The sequence below is a fragment of the Pelobates fuscus genome, chromosome 4 (assembly GCF_036172605.1).
Source record: "Pelobates fuscus isolate aPelFus1 chromosome 4, aPelFus1.pri, whole genome shotgun sequence".
NCBI lineage: Eukaryota > Metazoa > Chordata > Amphibia > Anura > Pelobatidae > Pelobates > Pelobates fuscus.
Window position 1 is genome coordinate 57400491 of NC_086320.1, and position 23098 is coordinate 57423588.

The 23098-nt window shown below is 38.7% G+C and overlaps 1 protein-coding gene across 3 annotated transcripts in view; it reads right to left on the reverse strand.

The window, feature by feature from the left end:
- VPS13B (vacuolar protein sorting 13 homolog B) overlaps positions 1 to 23098 on the reverse strand; it is an 843188-nt gene that overhangs the window by 687731 nt on the left and 132359 nt on the right. For all 3 annotated transcript variants that reach the window (XM_063451210.1, XM_063451211.1, XM_063451212.1), the window contains exons 8-15: positions 20573 to 20838; positions 14088 to 14183; positions 9663 to 9785; positions 8413 to 8550; positions 6253 to 6340; positions 5746 to 5934; positions 3492 to 3661; positions 2330 to 2524 (exon numbers count right to left, since the gene is read on the reverse strand). In XM_063451210.1, the coding sequence (XP_063307280.1) occupies positions 2330 to 2524; positions 3492 to 3661; positions 5746 to 5934; positions 6253 to 6340; positions 8413 to 8550; positions 9663 to 9785; positions 14088 to 14183; positions 20573 to 20838 (1265 nt within the window). The remainder of the gene's footprint in view (positions 1 to 2329; positions 2525 to 3491; positions 3662 to 5745; positions 5935 to 6252; positions 6341 to 8412; positions 8551 to 9662; positions 9786 to 14087; positions 14184 to 20572; positions 20839 to 23098) is intronic.

The following is a 23098-nucleotide window of genomic DNA, read 5'->3' on the forward strand; positions in this document are numbered from 1 at the left end:
TGTGCTACACAGCTGGCGCCTGACATGGCTTCTTAGTGCCACTTTTAATAACAACTGGGTTTTACTAATTAATTGCTATGAAACAACTGAAATGTTACTCCACACGCCTGCAAAAATGACAACTGGCAAAGCCTCCTTAGTTTACATCATAATACAAAAAATATCTAGGGGCTTATTCACCAAACCACGATTTAAGGAAATTCCAGTCCCAAATTTAATTTCTGAGTAGAGTTCCTTCCACCCCCCCAATTTCAACTATTGCAGCCTGAAATTTGCAATTTTCTTATCGATTCTTCACAATTCCAGTTTCAAAAATAATATCTTCTTTTTATATATTTTGTCAAATACTAGGCTTTACTATAAAAATAACAACAAATTATAAAAAATAATTATTCCATAAAACTTTGTGACCACTACAGCTGGAAATAATGGGTATTATACAGCTGCTCTCTTACCCCTCTATAAAGTACTCCAACCCTCAATTCCTTCTTGATGTAATAGTGTATTGTATCATGCTTGCTTTTGAGGTGGGATTCGGATTCCAAAAATCCATGGTCACATGTAATTAATTTATTGTAAAAACCTGTTTACAATAATCTCTAACTGCAGGGGGCGCTAATACCTCTAGCATGTGCCTGAATTCCCAGGAAGCAGAGGTAAACACGGCAATCAGGGACTGCACTAAAATAACTGGTCATTGTATTTACGTATAACATTACAGAATGGGAAGATGGGCCGGGGGTAAAACACATGCCCGTCGTCCTAAATGCTGGTAATAAACCGCAACCCTACAGTAAAGGATGCATTTAGGGGACAAAATATGAATTATAATTTGGTTATCACTGTATAAAACATTCTAAAAGGCTGGGGGGGTGGGGGGATTGGGGGATCAGGGGGTTATTCTATATGTTGTATGCAAGCAAACATCAAATTGAACCTAATGGTTGTGTTTTCAGTGAACATCAGTTCACTTCTTAGCAGGCCATGAGCTTGAACCAGAAGCAATGCATGGCGCCTATACGTTATTAAGTAGCTCAATAGAACATATCTTTCCCGAGGTAGCTGAAAGACCTACTGACCTGACTTTGGAACGGAATACTCACAAGCTAGACTACACTAGGATGTTACAAACTGTAAGAAAATAATTGACTCAATAATGTCTGCATGCATATTCCAACAAGATCCTAAAATAAATGGTGTTAAAGGGTTCTTCCAATCATCATAAAAGGCTCGCTGTAGTGGTTATGATGCCATGTGTATGTTGGTCAAGGCACTGATGCTCCCTGATGTTCCAGTGACGCGCTGACTGCTCCCAGGCAAGAAATGACATGCTGAGCAATAAAAGTCGCACAGAATTTACAAAAGGCAGCCTGGCACTCAAGTTTTAGGCTGGGCGATGACACCTCAATGACGCTCCAACTCTAGCAGCAGAAAGGTTCAACTTCATCTGTGTAGTGTTTCATTGCATAACACTACACTTACAATCTAAAGGGCACCATGACCACTTCAAACCACTGACATGGCATCTGGTGAAAATTGTTCCTAATAGATAGAGCATAGATTAAATCCTACTTAATGTCATGCATTACAATGGTCAAATAGAAACAACTGTAAATAAAATTGTAAAATGTTCTAGAAGAGTGCAGGTAAATGTACAATTAGAAATGTCAAACTGCCTGACTTTGCACAGTGATTTTGGGGGAGTGGCACTTTGTTAAAAGATTTTATTTCAAATGATGTTATAAAATGTGTTTTGCTGGGTCCTATGCTACACCATGAACATATTTTGAAAAATTATATTTGTTCAGATTTTGTTTTGTTCAGATTTCGAAATTCTTAAATCTTTTTGATGTGCAACATATGTTATTTATATTTTTTATAGAACATTCCATTAAATCATATATTTAAATAGATGTGTAATATCAAGAGTGGGATGTGACAAACCCATTTTCCATTCAGTTTGAACAACTAAAAGGAACAATTTAAAGTTCTCTGAATATACAAACCAACGCAATGTCGAATCAACGCAATACTGCTAATCCACTGAACTGTGAAACGCAACTAATGATTCAATAGAAACATTGTTCATGTTTGAGCAAGTGTAAAGTTTGTGCCATACAGGGAAATGTTGTATCATGAATTGTGGAATCCCCTGTTATTTCTCAGTTTTCCAGTTTACTTATCTTTGATGTGAGGACTAATATGAATTTGTTCGTCCATATTGCGTAGTCTGGATCTTCAAATATTCTGAATTATTTTATAGAAGGCGACTGAGCTTGTTCCATTAAATGTTTTTGTATTATTTAAAAAATAAATGAGGAAATCTTACCTTGAGATAGCAGTGAGCATAGCAGTGGTGAAGCAGATTGTCTGAAGGCTGGCTCAAGCTGCTCACCGTCTGTACCAGTTGTTCAGCATACATCGGCACAGAATGCTCAAAGTTGATCTTGTCAGAAAATAGTTTGATGGCAGGTAAAGGCCGTATGGGCTGGAAGCTAGTTGTGTTTAACATCCCACTGGAGTGCTAAAATGTTACAAAAAAATATTTTTTAAAAAAATAATCATGAAATGTACTAATTTGTACTGATGAGTATTGATGCACCTGAGTGACAATAAAAGGGGGTTATATTATCCTTCAACAACTGTAAACATTTAAAGGAAATCTATGGCAGATGGACTAACCTTGGCACCCCAAATATTTGTGAACTATATTTCCCATAATGCTCAGTCAACTTTCAGGCTATCTAGACGTCATGGGAAATGTAGTTCGCAAACATTATGATTGTCCTAAAGGATAACTTCACATTTTTAATGTACCTAAAATAATGAACAAGTGAAATAATTATGTTCTCAATGCATCAAACTGCATTTAGATCTCTAAAAAGCGACTGGTAATTTATTTCATAGATTTTTTTTTTTCACACAAAAATTTCTATTCTCATCTCCCAAAGCTTTACAATTTAAAAAAAACGAAACAAAAAAAATCAGAAATCTGTTAAAGAAACAGGTGCCTTTCATTGTCTTGAAAAGTCAAACTCCAAGAGCTAAATAAGAAAAAAAATAAAACCAGTTTTAATAGTACGTGATTGAGAAATAATAAAGTCTTTGAATGTAATGGTGATTGCTACGAATGGTAAAAAATACTTCCCCTCAACACGGATGATTGAGAAAATCAAGTTTACTTCTTCTTTTCTTTCACTGATCTGAAGTTTATGACTCAAAATATGTAATCCCTCCATCCAGCATTGCATGAATTACCCTTTATAGTTAAGCCCTTAATTCACCTAATGATATTCCATTACAGGTAATTGGTTCTTATTTCAACAGATCAAAAAGAGAACGAAATCATGCAGATGACAGTAAATTAACATATGGTACAGTTTATATAATTAATTAGTCCAATAGCTGTCGGTAAAATTGTGCATTCTATAGGAAATTTTTACAGTTGTGGCAACCGCTACTGACGTTACTTAGCCACACAGAGTTCATACCTTCTGACCCATTATTACAGGCATTAAATGGTCAAGGAAGTTGAATTCAGCCATAGTAATTGTGATGGTGCACTTCATCAGCGTTAAAGAAGACAATCGCGTTGGGATGTATTCCTCCAACGATGCCACTTCTTCAGAGCTCGGTATTGTTTTACTTTCCTCCACTGTGGCTAGTAAGATAAATTAATATATCTGTCATGGTAAGTGGCAGGTGAGAGGGAACGGTGCGTTAAGAAGAACTAGGAAAAATGTATTCGATACACATAGAGACAGATGGCAAGGAATGGTTAAGTTATATTCAATACATTTTATGTACTGAATATAATTTTTTATTGAACAAATCAGGGCATGGGGTTCTGTCATTAATTTCTTATTTTTTTCAGTCTCAATAATTGTATCCCATGCACTTACAGTATATATTCACAACAAGAGATCCAACATTATGGATGGAAAAAGACCGGTTTGGCATCTATATGCAGGTTTTGGCCTAGTAAAGTGTTAATTACATACCGTATATACTCAAGTATAAGTCGACCCGAATATAAGCCGAGGCCCCTAATTTTACCCCAAAAAACTGGGAAAATGTATTGATTCGAGTATAAGACTAGGGTGGGAAATGCAGCAGCTACTGGTAAATTTCTAAATAAATTTAGATCCTAAAAAAATTATATTAATTGAATATTTATTTACAGTGTGTGTATATAATGAATGCAGTGTGTGTGTATGAATGCAGTGTGTGTGTGTATGAGTGCAGTGTGGGTGTGTGTATGAGTGGAGTGTGTGTATGAATGCAGTGTGTGTGTGTATGAATGCAGTGTGTGTGTGTGTATGAGTGCAGTGTGTGTGTGTATGAGTGCAGTGTGTGTGTGTATGAGTGCAGTGTGTGTGTGTATGAGTGCAGTGTGTGTGTGTGTATGAGTGCAGTGTGTGTGTATGAGTGCAGTGTGTGTGTATGAGTGCAGTGTGTGTGTATGAGTGCAGTGTGTGTGTATGAGTGCAGTGTGTGTGTGTATGAGTGCAGTGTGTGTGTGTATGAGTGCAGTGTGTGTGTGTATGAGTGCAGTGTGTGTGTGTATGAGTGCAGTGTGTGTGTGTATGAGTGCAGTGTGTGTGTGTATGAGTGCAGTGTGTGTGTGTGTATGAGTGCAGTGTGTGTGTGTGTATGAGTGCAGTGTGTGTGTGTGTATGAGTGCAGTGTGTGTGTATGAGTGCAGTGTGTGTGTATGAGTGCAGTGTGTGTGTATGAGTGCAGTGTGTGTATGAATGCAGTGTGTGTATGAATGCAGTGTGTGTATGAATGCAGTGTGTGTATGAATGCAGTGTGTGTGTGAGTGCAGTGTGTGTGTGAATGCAGTGTGTATGTATGAATGCAGTGTGTGTATGAGTGCAGTGTGTGTGTATGAGTGCAGTGTGTGTGTATGAATGCAGTGTGTGTGTGTATGAATGCAGTGTGTGTGTGTATGAATGCAGAGTGTGTGTATGAATGCAGTGTGTGTGTGTATGAATGCAGAGTGTGTGTATGAATGCAGTGTGTGTATGAATGCAGTGTGTGTGTGTGTGTGTGTGTGTGTGTGTGTTGCAGAGCCTTGGTGGGGGGTGGGCATTTTTATTATTATTTTTTTATTATTATTATTTTAATAATTTTTTTTGTTAAATTATTATTATTATTTTTTTTATTATTATTATTATTTATATTTTTAATAATTTTTTCGTCCCCCCTCCCTGCTTGATACATGGCAGGGAGGGGGGTTCTCACTCTCTGGTGGTCCAGTGGCATTGGCAGTTCAGTGGAGGGGGGCTGGCAGGAAGCACTTACCTCTCCTGCAGCTCCTGTCAGCTCCCTTCTCCTCCGCGCCGGTCCGGTCAGCTCCCTTTGCCAGCTAACACTGTAAGTCCTCCGAGAGCCGCACTATGACCCCGCGGCTCTCGCGAGACTTACACTGGGAGCTGACAGAGGTGCTGAACGGACCGGCGCGGAGGAGGAGAGAGCTGACAGGAGCTGCAGGAGAGGTAAGTGCTTCCTGCCAGCAAATTGCCATAATACAGACACTGACTCGAGTATAAGTCGAGTTGGGGTTTTTCAGCACAAAAAATGTGCCGAAAAACTTGACTTATACTCGAGTATATACGGTATGTAGAAAAAAAGAACAAAAGAACCATTGTAAAAATATCACAAATACCCCATTTTACATGTAAAAGCTAACTCAAAAATTAACAAAACAAAAGCAAAAAAACAAAAAGGAAGGATTAATACCAGGTTGAAAGCTGCTGTACGCCTCATACTCGTGGTCACACGCACAAGCGATCATCTTCATAATCCTGTGCACCGAGCTACTGTCCAACTGAAGATCAATGGGACCTACAACTAGGCTCTTTGTGGACATCTCTTGGAAACCACCAATGTCTTCTGTCTTCACAGAAGGGAAATCCTGGTTGATTGAACCTAGGGAAACGTAATCTCAATTAGCAGAACATTTAAAAATGAAATTTAATCATGTCTAACTGGAATATGTTTTAATTGATTCTCGTAAACAAATTTAGGCATGGTGCACCTGACACATAATAATATCAGTTACTTCATATCCCACACATGTCCACAATATATCAAACCTGGATCTGGCAGCAATAAAAAGGGAACACCAGGAGCAAAGAAAAAAGACTGGAGGTAACATTTAGGGCATAAGGATGGGCAGTCAAGGACCAGGTGGCAATTAGGTAAAGATTGTTTCTTCGTGAATAAGGAGGACAAACAGACTTGTACCTTTGCCACCAGTGCTTTCCATTGTGTACAGATAATCCATGTAAAAAGCTCCAAACCTCTGCATTCCAGCCATGTCAGTGTATGTCTCCTAATCAACAAAAGACAGTAAACAATGGCAGTGTTAGAAAGGAGAGAATATTGAGATTACAACAGGATAGACAAAGTATCTAAGACGTGCGCATCTTTGGGTTTATATGTCAACACAGACAAGCTTTTCGGTACAAAAGAACAGATGTTATCCCAAGAACTCACCTTTCAAGATAGGTAATGAAACGTCTATTGCAAGCTGCACAAAAGGAGGTCCATATGTCTGGTGGACATTTTGACTATACTACTAATAAAGCCTGGTTAATCAATACCTTTACTTGGTCGCCATTCCTTTCCTTGACCTTCTAAGATAAACCCTGAGAGTTATTTTTAGTTCACTTTTGGGGAAACACATATACAAACCGAAACCAAAGAACTTCAAGGTATAAAGAATCGAAAAGTTATTGATTATTAAGGGAATTGTCACTACCCAGGATTTTGTAATAATAGGTTAAGTTTGACAGATATGTGTTTGAGAGATCTAGACAATAAAATTAAATGTAGCAATTCACAAAACTACATTTAAACCTATCCTGGAAGTTGAGTCTCCATCTTAAATTCCTCTCAGTCAATGTTTATAAAGCATACTGAATTCTATCATTGAACACAGGAAGCAGAGGAGGAGAAAGACAATTTTTTTCAGAGTCTCTATTTTCAAAGCAATGTGTGCTGAACAGCATTGCAAGGTCAGTAAATAATTGGTTCTGGTCAATAATCGGTCCTTGTTACACTTACTAGAAATACACAAGGTGTTCAACTTTACTGCATTAACAAGACACCACAATACCTGGTAGTGAAGTAGATTACCTAGGTATTCAAGGGGGTTTTAAATATGTATGAAGGATAGGAGGACACTTTGTCACTTCCTCTTGTTTCACTATAAAATCCTCCTATGTAGAGGGCTTTATCAACTGACACATTTCAGAAAGGTAACAGTATTGTTCTCATGGAAAATACAAATGAACTGAATGTAACAATAACCAATGGTTGCTCCTTTATTATGAAAATTTCAATTAATACCTTTTGATGGGGGGAAAAAGAAAATGAGAGCTATTTGGGGCAAAAAAAAAAAACTAAAAAGGGAAAAGACAGGTTGAAATAATTGTGGTGAACCACATAATTTAGCTGCTTGGGTTCCCATTGCATTCCATTTGTGTCTGGGACGATCAGAATGTCATGTTCAATTTACCAGCAAACTGGGTATTAGTGGAAAAATTGCCAAGCGGAAAATAAAAAAAGGGGGGTTTTGTTTTGTGATTTGTAGAATTACAGAGACACAAAATGGAAGGATGGCAGGGATTACAGACATCAAATAGACATGAGAATAGATGTCCCAAACATGAATAATAACATTTCAACTATTATAATTTTCACAATTTTTGCCTAAACTTCCATTAGATTTTGCAGCTCTACACAATATAACAGTTTTACAGACAAACTGCCATTTAATATACATTACATAAAGTTTAACCATATTTACACATAGCTACACATGGTAGGCCCTACTCTTTTGAGCTCACAAAAGGTAAGAGGGGGTTACTTGGGAGAAAGAGTCTGACCATGAGGGCAATACATGCAGGAAATGGTGGCTAAGGTGATGTTGAATGTGAGTTTTTCGACAATGTCTGAAGCTGTGGAATGTGGAGTAAAAGGTAAGGAATTCCAGAGGACAGAAGTAGCAGACGTCAGGAGAATGTCTTGGAGAAGACATTGGAAAGTACAAAGTTGAACCAATATTGGATCGAAATATTATTAATGCAGAAGAGTATTATCTGTAATACCAATTTTAATAATAGCGATTGGCCTGGCCATGTGCATTTATGGGACTCCCTGATTATATCAAACTTACCAAAACAGGCGTTTTGATAATAATTATTACTATTACCTATTCTGTAGTTATCGCCCTGGTTGATGTTTTGTTGAATCTTTCTCAGCGTTCTCTTTTTTTCTATTGCATATTACCCTGACCAAAACCCACCACCTGCATGGTCAATACTTTTCTTCTCAACTAGGAAATGGAGATCAACTGGCAAACTACATGGTACCAAAAAACACACACAGGAGAATTCTAACCTTGTGGTGAGTTGAATCCAAAATGAATTCAGCCCGAATTCCATTGTTCTCTGGACTTCTGTAGTCAAACAGGGAGTTGGTGAGGTAAGTATTTCCTTTGTTGCTCAAATTCTCCCCACAGGTAAAGAAACATGCTTCCTATGGTGGGGAAAGAAATATGGTATATTTCAAACAAAATATTTTCTAGCTTGTACTGCAGCTAAATCATTATTGTAATGTTGTGATACAGAGTTTATTCATGAAAGTGTGAATTGTCAAGAATTAGAAGTAAATTTAAATTTTAGGAACAAAAATATGACTTTGAAAAAAATCTCCAAATCAGCTTTGTTTCCAGTTTGGGTATTTGGCTTAAAAATAGTTATATTCACTTTGAATTCCCACTAATTCCAAGTTTAGTCTATAATCCCCATTGCCTCTCTTAAACATGGCAGAACTACAGAAGAATAGTTTAGCAAACAGGTAAAACTCGATCTACTCTATGACTCCAGTTATCTTTGCTAGTCTTTAAAAGGACAACTCGGAGCAAAGCTTTTGGTCCCACAACTTTCAAAGGATCACTACAGGGTCAGGAACACAAACATGTATTCTTGACCCTATAGTACCAAACCCACCATTTAGGTGGCTTGCCCCCCATAGCCCGCTTAAAAAAGTATACAAATTCCCTTATTTCCAGCGCTGCGCGGGTCTGCCCCCTTTGTGACATCATCAAAATGGCAGATTTTAGTCAATCCAATGCTTTCCATAGGGAAAGCATTGGATTGGCTAAAATCGGCACGAGAGGTTGAAGAGAACCCTGCTCAAACGAGCTTACAGTCTAAAGGTTAGTTGACATCAACTAGGGAGGGGGAGGTCACGCCTCAAACCATTACCACTACAGCATGGAGTGCAATACAGAAATACAATGCAGTCTTCAATGATCCATACGGATTGTGTCCATGCCTATAGCTTTTTTGTAAGGGACAACTTAAACATTTAATACCATAATGTTTTCTTAATTTTTTAGCAAAACCCTGGTACACAAACTCTATTAAGACAGCAACACTTGAAATATAATAGAATTTGATATATAAATAAATATAACAGCAGAGAATAGTCTGAAAGATCATTTAAGATGCCAAACATCTTAACACCCAGACTCTTTTTGGAAACAAAAAAACATTTCATAGATGTGCTACATGACGTGGAGAACATGCTAGACATTTTGGGGAGTCTATGCATTGTAAATATTAGTAGGCCAACTTTTAAAATACCATATCAGATCTGTTTGTATTCTCTTCAAAGTCTTTCACTCCCATGATTCCTTTGAGACACACAGCTTGGCTCCCCACAAACCCAACCTGGCAGTCAAAAAAAGGTTCTCCCTTCATTAGAACCTAGAGGAAATGTGTAAAATGTGAGATCACTCATGGAAACAACAACATATGAAATTAACACAACACATGTGGATGTTCGATTAGCATGAATGTTAAGAAACACAGTTTTATTCTAAATAATTGGTGGTAGTGTCCAAAACAGCACAACCCCATATGAGGTATAAAAAAAGCTAATGTGAATGCTGCTGGACAGAATTGCTCTATTCAATGTTTTTATGGTAAGAAAGAAATAAATGCAAAATAAAATACAAACGAACAAAAACTAAAGAGAAGGCAAAGAAACTAAATGACTTGTTTTACATTTTTATAATTCAGAAGATAATACATTTAAAATATCGTAAATAATCCCTTGATTGGTGACTTGTCATAGTGTTTCAAGTAGTGGAAATATATACACTGCATTTGAAATGTAAATAAAAATTGCCCTTCCTGAAAAGCACCCAATTCCTATTTTATTGATTGAGCAACAAGTATTGGATCAGTCTAAAGTTTAGACTCCACTGCATAACATGCATTTGCCATCACTGATATATCAACCACTATGCTTAGGACATAAGTCTGAGTTTAATTACTAAAAGTGGAGAAATCACCAGCAACATGTAATTTGGTAGCCAAAGACAATAAGACTTGAAAAACTCTTGAGAAATTCAGTTTACACTTGAAGTGCTTTATGCTTTTCATAATTAGAAGAATTATTATGGACAAAATACTTGAATGGATAAATCTCTTTATCTGTTGTGCTAGATGTTTACCATTCAGATGAAGCGCAGGTTTTAGCAAAACGTAACTAATATTAAAGTGATAACATCTACCAAGCAGTACAATGTTGCATACTTTCCTGTGGTGTAGCTATACAGATTACAGCGAATGTAGCTACAAGCCAAGCCGCTGTGCCCATTATGTCAATTACCAGGTGACCTGAGTTTGTGTGTTAAATATCACATATTTATTTTTCCTGCTATTTGTAAGTCTGTACAACCAATCACAGTAAATGCATGCAAATAATGACATAATATTACACTTAACAGCGGCTCATGGCACATAACAGTCAGTACAGAAGGAGGAGGTTTAAACAATTTGAGCCACACAAGGTGACCACAATGCACCCTGGCCTTGGCTCCCAGAGACCACTATTAACATTGTAAAAATAAGGCAAGTAAATAGTTATGTGGGGGTGATTTTTGACATGTATTTACACAGATAGTTACTGTATTAAAATAAATGCAATTACATACAAGTATTAAAGTAAATAAAAGACGAAATTAACATCACACATGCACACAAAAAACATTTGTGACAAATGGGATAAAGTCTATCCCAATTGGTGGCAGTACCCATAATGCAATGCTTCAGCATGCTGCTCCCCCTCTAGACCCTCCTCTAGAATTCACAGTTCTATGCACAACCAAGTATAGGAGGAGGAAAAGTAGGAAGAAACAACAAAACAAGAGGGGTAGTTGGAACAAAAGCCACGACACCCCGCACCCAATGAGGTGAAGAGGCTCATAGACTCACTATCCTAAGGAATTTACAGGGACAGTAAGCAACAAACTCACTACATCTTAATGAAGTGGTTTTGTGAACCAGACACTGAACCTTTCCTGTGGCAATGTTAACATTTTGCCATAACCAGATCTGTAGTGGCTGACAGTGACAAAGAGAGGTACTTCCTAGACACAGAAGAATGTAAACTCTTCACCTTTGGCATAATCACACACAGCATGATGCTCCATAAACTAAGAGTGTTTCTCACAGAGAGAAGCCTCCAAATGGCTGGAGAGGTGGTTGCCACTCACGCCTTTCAGGTGCCTAATGCTCCATAATGAGAAACATTAAATAGACCATAGAGTTGGTTAACTCAGAAGAGGATAAGAGGATGGATAAAAAGTAAATACAAATTTATTTTTATTTTTTTTAGCACTTTAAAAGGGAGAAGCCCGATAATTTAAAAGTCCCCAGGAACACTTCAACATTAAAAAAATATATATTTATAAGCGAGTCAGAGTTCCACACTGGGACTATTCTCCCCTACAATCCCAGGCCACCGAGAGCTAGGCACAGACCACCACACCACGGAGATACCGGGACCCCGCAAGGCATCGGCTGACTGCCATATAACATGGGCAGCTGCACAGACATTTGGACAGCTGCTTCTCACATGAGTGCTCACAATTCATAGTCTTAGGGGACCACCACACACATCTGTAGCTCCATGACCATGTCCAAGCCAAATCCACGCACCTAAACGCACTAGGCCTCAGACACAACAAAACTACGCTTACCACCCAGGGGACCTGGTGGGGGCACCACTACTACTACTTTTCGTACGACAATCAACTACACCCCAACGCAAGACACCACATACACATAAACTACATCCCACTGTCAGATCGCAAAACCTATACACACTTACACTAAGATATCGAACCGCTAACACCCAGACATATACTTGTGTGTCTTATAATAATTTTATCAAAATCTGATGTTCTAGCCTATAATACTTAGTCTATCGTTAGTTCCAGCTACTGGTATTCTTCTCTTATACTTAAAAATGTGCCGGTTATCTCTCATGCTCCTACTGTTCTGCATGACAATATGTTTGAGGACTGCTGTTGGGGCACCATGAGCTTGTATGTTATTACCATTATGCACAAAAGAAAGAAAAAAAAAATATATATATATATATATATATATATATTATTAATGTTAGAGTGTCTGTTAATTTACCAGGTTTATTTTTTTATTTACTTAGATGAATAGAGCCCATGAGTTGTTACAAATATCCAAGCAAGGCAGGACATACAACCACCTCAAAATGTAGGATGGGAAGTGATGATTAAATTGGAACACCTGTTTGGAGCACATTTCTGAAAAATGTAGCATCAACAGATGCAGAACATCCAAACAATAACATTTGGGAAATGTATGCAAGGATGACTAAGTAGCTACCCTGCAGATATGGTCCATAGGAACCTCATCGATAAAGGCCCAGAAGGAAGCTAAAGAGGAATGAGCAGTGACTTTGTCTGAGGTACGCTTGCTCGATGGATCATGGACTTTAGCCAATTGGCGAGAATGACCACCAAAGCATTTGACCCAAACAGGGTCCAGTAAAATGATCAAAGAGGTTTGTGAGCATGAAGCAAGCTCTGTCCGTAAAAACTCTGGAACGCAAGATCATATATTCAATTTCCAGGTCATCAAAGACAAACTTTGGCCAACAGGACTTTGTAAATGAAGCTTCTGCTGCACAAGCAGCATCCATGCTTTGTCTGCAAACATCTTTACCAGAGTTATATACCATATCTTACGAGATCTTGCACGGAATAGCCACTAGAAGCACTGGGGCTGAATTCTGGCTTATCATGGTGACTGCCTAATGGTAACAAAGGAATTGGTGGATCAAACAGAGGTTACAAGGCACTGACAGTGCATCCATTAGGGTGACACCTAGGACTCAGCTCTTGGTGCAATACACCAGAAGCTGTGCATTAAAACGAGAAGACATGATGTATATATAGGTGAGATCCCAGCACTTAACAAGCTGGTATAACATCTTTAGATGGATAGTGCACTCCCCTGGGAGAAAATACTGGCTACCAGTTCCACACCAGGAAAGGGAATCGTCAACAGCATTACATTCCAGGCTTCTTGAAGACCTCACTCATGGTAGCAGCACCCCATGTCCTTGGAGGTAGTCCATTATCCTGATGTTGTCTGATTGAAGGAAGACATAAGGAACCTTAACCTTCAACAGATAGGATAACCTAGTGTGAAACTCAAGCCAGGCGGTATTTAATGGATATCAACCCAAGCAACCGCCATAAGGGGCATCTTTAGATGACCCAGGAAAGTAACGGACACTGAATGTTGCCTAACAACCCCATGCACTTCTCAGTCAACCCTTGAGCCATACAGAGAGGGTAGGGGGTGGCAGGTGCTCCTCAATAGTAAACGCATTATTTAGCATTTGAACAAACCCACCTTCTGCCTAGGAGGAAAATAATGATCTGACGATTTTAGAGGACGATTTACAGTGCAAGAAGCAGACTGAAGCATTAGGCATTATATGTGATTCTACCATATCTGGTTAGAATAGACTTTACCCCATATGTCAGGACTTGTGGGCTCTAACCATCTATTGAAATAAATGTCTCTTTTTTATTTCAAGTGAGATTAATACATACATCATAACCAGTTTATAAATAAACACATAACTACAAACAGATATAAAGTGAAATAAAATGGGTAAAACTAAACACATTCCCGGGGGATGGGGGTAACATTAGTCTAGAAATTTACCTCCACAGTAGTTCCTTCTTGCTCCCATCGTACAACTTCCCTGGATTTCACCTTCTGAGGGCTGTAATAGCTGCTCTCAGCCTGCATTTCAGTCAGCTGGAAAACAATATGATAAACACCTTCAGCACAGCCAGCATTACATTAAAGCATGGCAATCTGTCATTACTCTACTGCATTGATGAAGACAAATTAAAGTTCACTATTGGCTAAAGTGTATTATTGGACAGGAAACAGGTGCAGTAACAGCTGCAACACATTATCCACACTATTGCATAGGATGATGGAGTTAAAAATGCCAAACATAATCTAATGTGGGGTAGGAGTGGGTTCAGTCACCGCATGGCTTCACATTTACTTTCTCCTTTTCGCTCAACGCCCTGTTCCTAAATGGGGTGAAAAATGATGGCATATCTGGGTAATTGGGATGTCCACATTCTGCTCCAAACATACAAACCATGGACAATGAGCTGCATGAAAAGCAAAGGGTAAACCTCATTCAACCCTTCTCATGATGTGTCAAGACATTATCTATGTACTTAAAGACACATATTTCACTCACTCAACCCACTCATCTAAGGTTTTCTGAATGCCCAGCCAAGTAGATTAGACACCAAGTACATTAAACACATATATACAAATGCATGTGTCTCATGTACGTTTATATATATATATATATATATATACATACACACACACACATATCCCAGTAATATACTACGGTACACTTATCACAGCTGCCCACTGTAGGTGGGGGTCTTCCTGACATCAAACATACTGAACCACACAGCAAGTAAGTAGAGAGTGTGTCAGAGAGTGGAAGAGAGAATTGGTGAGTGTATGTGGGTCTCAGAGAGTTAAATAAAAGTTGCAGTAGCTGGACAGTTGGGTGTCAGACTCTCCAGCTGAAATTACTCTTTAAAGGAACACTATAGTCACCTAAATTACTTTAGCTAAATAAAGCAGTTTTAGTGTATAGATCATTCCCCTGCAATTTCACTGCTCAATTCACTGTCATTTAGGAGTTAAATCACTTTGTTTCTGTTTATGCAGCCCTAGCCACACCTCCCCTGGCAATGATTGACAGAGCCTGCATGAAAAAAAAACTGGTTTCACTTTCAAACAGATGTAATTTACCTTAAATAATTGTATCTCAATCTCTAAATTGACCTTTAATCACATACAGGAGGCTCTTGCATGGTCTAGCAAGCTATTAACATAGCAGGGGATAAGAAAATCTTAATTAAACAGAACTTGCCATAAAGAAAGCCTAAATAGGGCTCTCTTTACAGGAAGTGTTTATGGAAGGCTGTGCAAGTCACATGCAGGGAGGTGTGACTGGGGTTCATAAACAAAGGGATTTAACTCCTAAATGGCAGAGGATTGCGCAGTGAGGCTGCAGGGGCATGTTCTATACACCAAAACTGCTTCATTAAGCTAAAGTTGTTCAGGTGACTATAGTGTCCCTTTAATCCAATTGTTTCTCTTTCTTAAATTTGTAAACACTTTCCTTAATTCAACTCATCTCTCTATTTAGTGATATGTGAGGAAAGGAGCTGGGGAGAGAGAATTATTTAGCTCCTATTTACTAGGTGAAGTGCTGAATTAAAAAAAAAAAAGCAGCTGCTGCCCAGGAGTGTAGATCTTACTCATCTTCGGCATGATCATTTGGCAGAAATTATTGATTGAAAAACCTAAAATTTCCAATATTAAATACCCTAATTCATCTCCTCTTGCAAATGGTATTATGCCATGATGGGAGTAGAATGCATGTTCAAAAGGGACACAGTGAATCAAATGGTGAAAATTGGAAATATGAAAACTGAAATTGGCAAATTTGTAATTTGACCTCATCACAAATCTGACAAAAGTCTATAATGGGAGTCTCGCTGTACTCGGCGGCAGTCGCAGAATACAAATCTGGAGTCCACAGTAGTGGAACAGACACTATATGGACATAAGTATTGGGACACCTGACTTTTACACCAACCGGTACTTTTATTGCATTCTAAATACATAGACAAATAACCAAACAACATGTCAGCAAACAAATATGGGGATTCAGTTCCACCATATGGCCATATCATATTAATTAACAAATTAAATAGTACAAGGTGTGTTAGCACGCAATCTGATTTTAGGTGCAGGTATCTTGCCCACCCCCATAGACCAAAAAATGGAATATACAAATACAAAAGATGATACCGCACTCAATGTAACGAAAAAATGCAGATTTATTAGCAGAACATTGCCAAACGCCTAAACAAGGCTCTAATATGTACGTATCAAGAGAGCGAAGATATAAAAACCCTAATATCAGAGTCTTGTTTAGGCGTTTGGCAATGTTCTGCTAATAAATCTGCATTTTTTTCTTTACGTGGAGTGCAGTATCATGTTTTGTATTTTACATATTAAATAGCACTAGTGCTAAATTAACTAAAGTGTATTTAATGAATCTGTTGTAAGAGCATTGTGAATATGATGCAAAATTAATGTGATAAAAAAACAACTCAAAAACATACAGTGTCAGAACGAAACAATTAAAGTGATACTGCTTTGATGAAAATACTCACAATACATATCATCTATCTGCTCTATATGAAATAAAAATTATTATTAAAGTGACATTGCTATCTAAACCCTCCTCAAATTTATGCTTTCTTGTGGTCACCGTGAAACGGGCATCTAAAAGTGGGTACTGTGGCGCAGCGGTGGGCTTAACACGATATGACCATATGGTGGAACTGAATCCCCATATTTGTTTGCTGAGATAGGCGATATTAAGTAGCCTTGCAAAATTAAAAAAAAAAAAAAAGTGTAACATGGGAGTTTTTACTGTCCAGCCTTTCGCTGCTCTATAAATCTCCTTCAGTCTGCTAGTTCAAACCCCTCTTCTCCAATCAATCTGTAATTAATGCCTTAACTAGTCATGCTTGAAATCCAGTTTCAAGGTCAAACCTGGAGCCTGCAGGCATCGCTGATCTGAAATTGCATATACATGTCCATATGTGTGTGGCAAGGAGGGGGTTAACATCACTGGTCTTTGGGACACAAAGGGTTGAATGTTTCTGCTACTTTATGAGACCATGGAAGTCACTGAATGTGATGAGAAATGAGGAACACATGAGAAAGCATGCAATAAATGGACTTATATGGCACAATTTCTCTCCTTCCTTCCTATCAGCTGTCTGCAATTATAGCAGAGGAAAGGCAATTAATTGATTAAAAGAACTGAAACATTACAAGAACAATTTTCAACAGTATTAGGAAAATGTTACGTTTAATTTGGCATGTTTTTTTTCTTCTTCCTCTTCTTAGACTGGAATAGTATCAACCACTCACAATGCTAATGCAGAAACTTGACCCCCCCCCCCCCCTTTTTTTTTTTTTTTTTTTTAATTCCCAAATATGAACCACAAATTAATTCCATACATTCCATGCAAGAGACTAGAACAATGAACGCAAATGTTTCTGCCTTACTGTAACATGTGAGTCTTATACAGAACATTTTTCTACAGATGTACAGTTTCTTCACTGCTGGATGTATGTTAATTTGTGTCGGGTCATTCAAGGAGAGAAGGTGTTAAGGAGCAGTGTTTCTGCTATAAGAATGTACAGTCTGAAGCAGCAATGGGACTCCAGATCGTTCCAAACTACATTCCCCAAGATGCTTAGCCTGCCTTATTGGAAACATGTGGAGTGACCAGGCTAGCGATCACCAGATTGTATGGTCAATAACATCTGCTTTTTAAAGCGGTTCCCCTTTACGATAAGAAATTATATGAGACTTGTAAATAATTAGCTATATTCAAAGGGTTAAGGCATTTGCAGCTATTTTATCACACAGCCTGAAGTTATCCAAATATTATTTAAATGCCCACTAACCAGAGGATTGCTAGCCAGGGAATATGGATAATGAAGAGTGAACAACAAAATATTAAGTCATTTTATATCTGCCGAACCACAAGATGGAGGTGAAAATATTTAGCAGGGAAAGGTACATTTAACTTTTTGCTAGTTTCCAAGTGCTTCCTAGGTTAGATGTTCTAGCCATTTTATTGACCTAGGAAGGATGACAGACTGAGTACATCTTGCGGGAAATCTAACAGGTTACTCTGAATAAGAGAAAGAATATGGATATAGATGTGGATGTGTGTGTACTAGCATTAGTAGCATTCTCCAAAGCAAGTGAATCGTGAAACATTGAAAAGACATGTGACAATGCTCTTAGTGGCTGCTGAATCGCCCCCATATAGCACCCAATTAATGTCTAGCACTTGGTGGTGTGAGAATTGTTAGGATTTGTTAGAAAATTGAATTTCTTCCTATTATTTATAAACAAACATTCCATTCTCACAGTAGTAGTTATGATTCCATAAGTACCTTAGTGCTGTTCACTAGCGATGAGGCAAACCATTTTATAATGGTTTGCCACATACCTGGATCCCGGCGGGTGCTGAGTCTCAAAACCAGACAGAAGCCATATAACAATCCTACCATTCATTAATTGGCTGTGAGCATCAGCAGTGTGCTCTGAGACAATGAATGAACCCCACGGCAGGCCTTTTGCACAGAATTAATAGCAGCCAGCTAAGAACACTTGTTCAGTGCTGGCTAACTAAAAATGCAGCAGGTGGAGTAGCTATATGTCACTATGTGCATCATTTCATACAGAAATGTTGTACATAGGGTGTACTTGCACCATGACAACTTCAAAACACTTAAGTGGTCGTATTGTTTCAAAGTAACCCTTTAACTATCACCTGAGTGTTAAACAGGCATCTATCATGAACACATACAAAACATTTCATCAGCACAGAGGAAAACGGTGCATTAAAATACCATTTTGTCTGTATATTTGCAGAGAACCTTTGATCCTCTATTTAGACCTGACCTGGGGACACATAACTAGATTTGCCAACATCACAGTCTGGTCTCTAAAAACATCATGCAATCATGGAATACCAAGCTTATTTAGCATTGGTAGCACTAAACAGCCTAACTTTTGTTAAAGGAGTAGGAATTACCATTATGGAATTGGTATCCTAAAGTGTAGATTGTCATGACGGCATAGATCATCTGTGGTCCTCAAGGGGATAAAGAGGAACTGCTATGACAAACTGTCTTTTGATATGCTGTAATATATACTAATTTACGCTAATCTGAAAATCTGTAATGGCCATAGACATGTGGATAAAATAAAACAAATATGATTTTAGTGCATATACATCAGACTGCTTCTAGTGGTCCAAACTGGTTACCTGCTATCTGTAGGAAATACAACACACAATGGAGGGATAGAGGGGATGGAGAGTTGGATGGAGAGTTAACTAGCACCAAAATACCAATATATTGAAATAAAATATATTTATCGGCGTATAACACGCACTTTTTCTCCCTGAAAATAGGGGGAAAATGATGGGTGCGTGTTATACGCCGATATCCCATATTTACTTACCTGTCTTGAAGCATGGGCCGGTGTTCAGCGCGCACCGCGGTACTGGAACTTCAATTTCAGATTCCGGTTTCCGGCGGGACTGAAAGGAAGTGTGCACACTATTGTGTGCACACTTCCTTTCAGTCCCGCCGGAAACCGGAACCTGAAATTGAAGTTCCAGTACCGCGGTGCGCGCTGAACACCGGCCCATGCTTCAAGACAGATAAGTAAATATGGGATATCGGCGTATAACACGCACCCATCATTTTCCCCCTATTTTCAGGGAGAAAAAGTGCGTGTTATACGCCGATAAATATATTTTATTTCAATATATTGGTTCCAGTACCGCGGCACACTATTGTGTGCACACTTCCTTTCAGTCCCGCCGGAAACCGGAACCTGAAATTGAAGTTCCAGTACCGCGGTGCGAGCTGTGAAGCCGGCCCACGCTTCAAGACAGGTAAGTAATTATGGGACAAGAGGGAAAGTGCACTAGGGGACACTATGGGAGGGGGGGGGGGACACTATGGGAGGGGGGGAAGAATACTATGGAAAGGGGGGAACACTATGGGATGGGGGGAACACTATGGGATGGGGGGGACACTATGGGAGGGGGTGGAGAACACTATGGGATATGGGGGGGAACACTATTGGATGAGGGGGGGGGGGGACACTATGGGATGAGGGGGGGGAATACTATGGGAGGGGGGGAAATTTCCTGGAATTTCATTCTGAAAATGAGGTGCGTGTTATACGCCGGTGCGTGTTATACGCCGATAAATACGGTAGCTATATCCTTTACATTTGATAAGTAGCATATATTATTAAATGCTTTAGCATATCAAGCATAAACTTTCTATGAGGGATTCCCTTCATGTATGTCTTTGCAGCTACTGGATAAGACAAGAGACGTGAGGATTTAAATCTTATATACAAAATTCTGATGTGGGTAATTTTTTCAGATTTTAGTGTTTATGTAGCAGACGCGGGAGATAATGTAAAGATGGTCATGTGATGTGAGCAAACGGCCTTGGTTTATCTGAATATATACCTTGAACGTGACAGTAGCCTTGGTACAATAGAATCCTATTGAAACAATTGGATCTTTAGATTGCTGGCTCTTCGGACCTGGCATCATCGTTCCATCTTCTGTTACAGTGTAGTCGCCTTCTCCTTCATTTTCGCCGCCATAACTAACGATAGCTGGAACAAATGACCAGGCCCACGACACCCAACCTTGCTGATCGTCGTCATCTGGTATAGAAAACATTTCTTGAGACTGATATGGTATTCCTGTACCCATTTCTTCTTCTGATCCTATAAAACAGATTTAAAAATGTAATCAGGAAGATTAAAAAAAAAAAAAACAAAAAAAAAAACCCTAAACACTAAACACTAAAATAACATCTGTTATATGTTTGGAAGACAGAATTATCATCTCAAACGGCAATGTAAATATGATGCTGTAACTTATGGTTTTGGAAACCACTCTAGATTCCTGAACCAAAATAAATAAAAAAGTAATAAAAATAAAACAACAAAGCTATAATCGATGCTTGAAAGATATCAGACAGCACCCTCAGACTCATCCGCAGTTTCAACTCTGACAAATTAATAGCGGATGACATTCTTTTCTCTCTGCTTTGGGGAGCTGATTTCTTCTTACCTGTAAGGGGTTTTGTATAATTTGCGATTTTACAGCTCATTGGAAATAACCTCTAATTGTCAACATGCCGCCCCCCCATAGGACATCATCTTTGAGAGAACAATAACAGTTACTTGGGCCCGGACCACACACAAAGACACTTTGAGTACTTTAAAACATGAGTATTAAAGTGTATAAAGCATTAGTAAATTGGTCTGAAGTAGAGGCCCGATGGGGGCCAACACGAATTATTGCAAAATAAATGAATTGCCAGAAAGAATAGAAGATTAAAGTCAGGAGAGTCGGAAGCTGCAGTCATGGGTAAACTGAAAGAGATTGGATTGGGGGTGCAGGTGAGTATATAAAACAAGCCCTTCCCACAAATACAAGGCCGATTCTAATTCCTAAGGTTTTACAAGAAATTAAAACAGAAATTCTAATGCATGTTTTGTATTAAAAGGAAGCGTTACTCAGTCGTGGACTGAGTAGTTTGTCCCTTTGGTTCCGTCTTTGATTCAATAATGGAAAGATGACTGCAGCAAAGTGAAAACGATGGGAAAACGAGTGGTGTGACAAACACCCTGACACTCTTAGTACCTAAAATCCCAGCCCATTGCCTGCTGCTCGGATTATGTAATATTGGGAGTAATATGTCCAAATGTGGACTGTGAGGCCAGGAGTCAGGTTTGTCTTACGCTCACAGTTTATCAATGCTGAATTGGCAATGCATAAATTCACTTCTGCATTATACGAGAACAGGTGATAATGGCTTTTGTCATACCACTCGAAAACACTATAAAATAGAACTAATTAATAACCACTAAAATGAGCTGTAGTCGTTGTAGTGTTTAGGGAGTAACTTTAAAGGGAAACTATGGGGACCATAACAACTTCATCAGAATTAGGTTGTTCTAGTGCTAGGCGGTGCCTGGCACCACCTTACCTTTGGGGGTTAAACCATTCATGAACTGTTTAATCCCAAAGTCTTTTATCCAGCTCTGTCCCTGCCCTTCCTCTGCACTTAGATTCTTGAAACAGGAAGCCCTGGAGTTCGACAGACAGGAGATCCGCTGATTGGCTAAGAGGGTCAGCTGACACACATAAACAAAGTTATTTAACTCTTAAAATGCAGAGAATTGAGCAGTGAGACTGCAGAGGCATGATCTATACACCAACACCACCACTGCTTCATTAAGTTGTTTTGGTAAAGTGTCCCTTTAAAGCCGACATGGGTTGCATTCAAAAACTATATTCACATGTTTTATATCCCCCAAAGTTAGTCATCAGTAATAATTTAGGAATCAAAGCCTTTAGGAATAGTTAAGCCCTGCATAAATAATTTGATAAGCCCTGAATCTATAATTCCTCATTTTATGAGCAGGTGTAAAGTATTCGTCTACATGCATAACCAGAAGGATAAGACATCAAACATGAAAGAGTCTCGTATTTAAGTGAAATGAATGAGCCCGCACTCTCACTCTTTCCACACGTAGCCGTGAAAACAGTAATTTCCATTTCTCCATTTGAACAGAGTTGTTTCAGTCTAATTCTACATGCTGAAAGCATTGACAAATCGCACTGGAGGCCAACATGGAGAGAAACATAAGTTGCCCATTGGGACGAAGCTTTGTTCACGGATTTAACAGGAAACTTTTGAAACATTACAAGGAAAAAAGCTCTTTTTCGCCAGCCACAGAAAACGTAGGGATGTGAATCACATGCAGGGATTGTGAAACCCCACTGAGAGACAAACTGGGATTAATTTACTTCTAAAAATCCGCATGGTTTCACTGCAGACCACCGAGTTCACCGTCACAAAGTCTGTGTTCAGCTAAAAAATTAGGGACAGTTGCAACACTTGAAGAACCATTAAATAAGCTACTTAAATTTAAAAAAATAAACCCAATTAAAATAAGATGGAAGGGGGTTGAA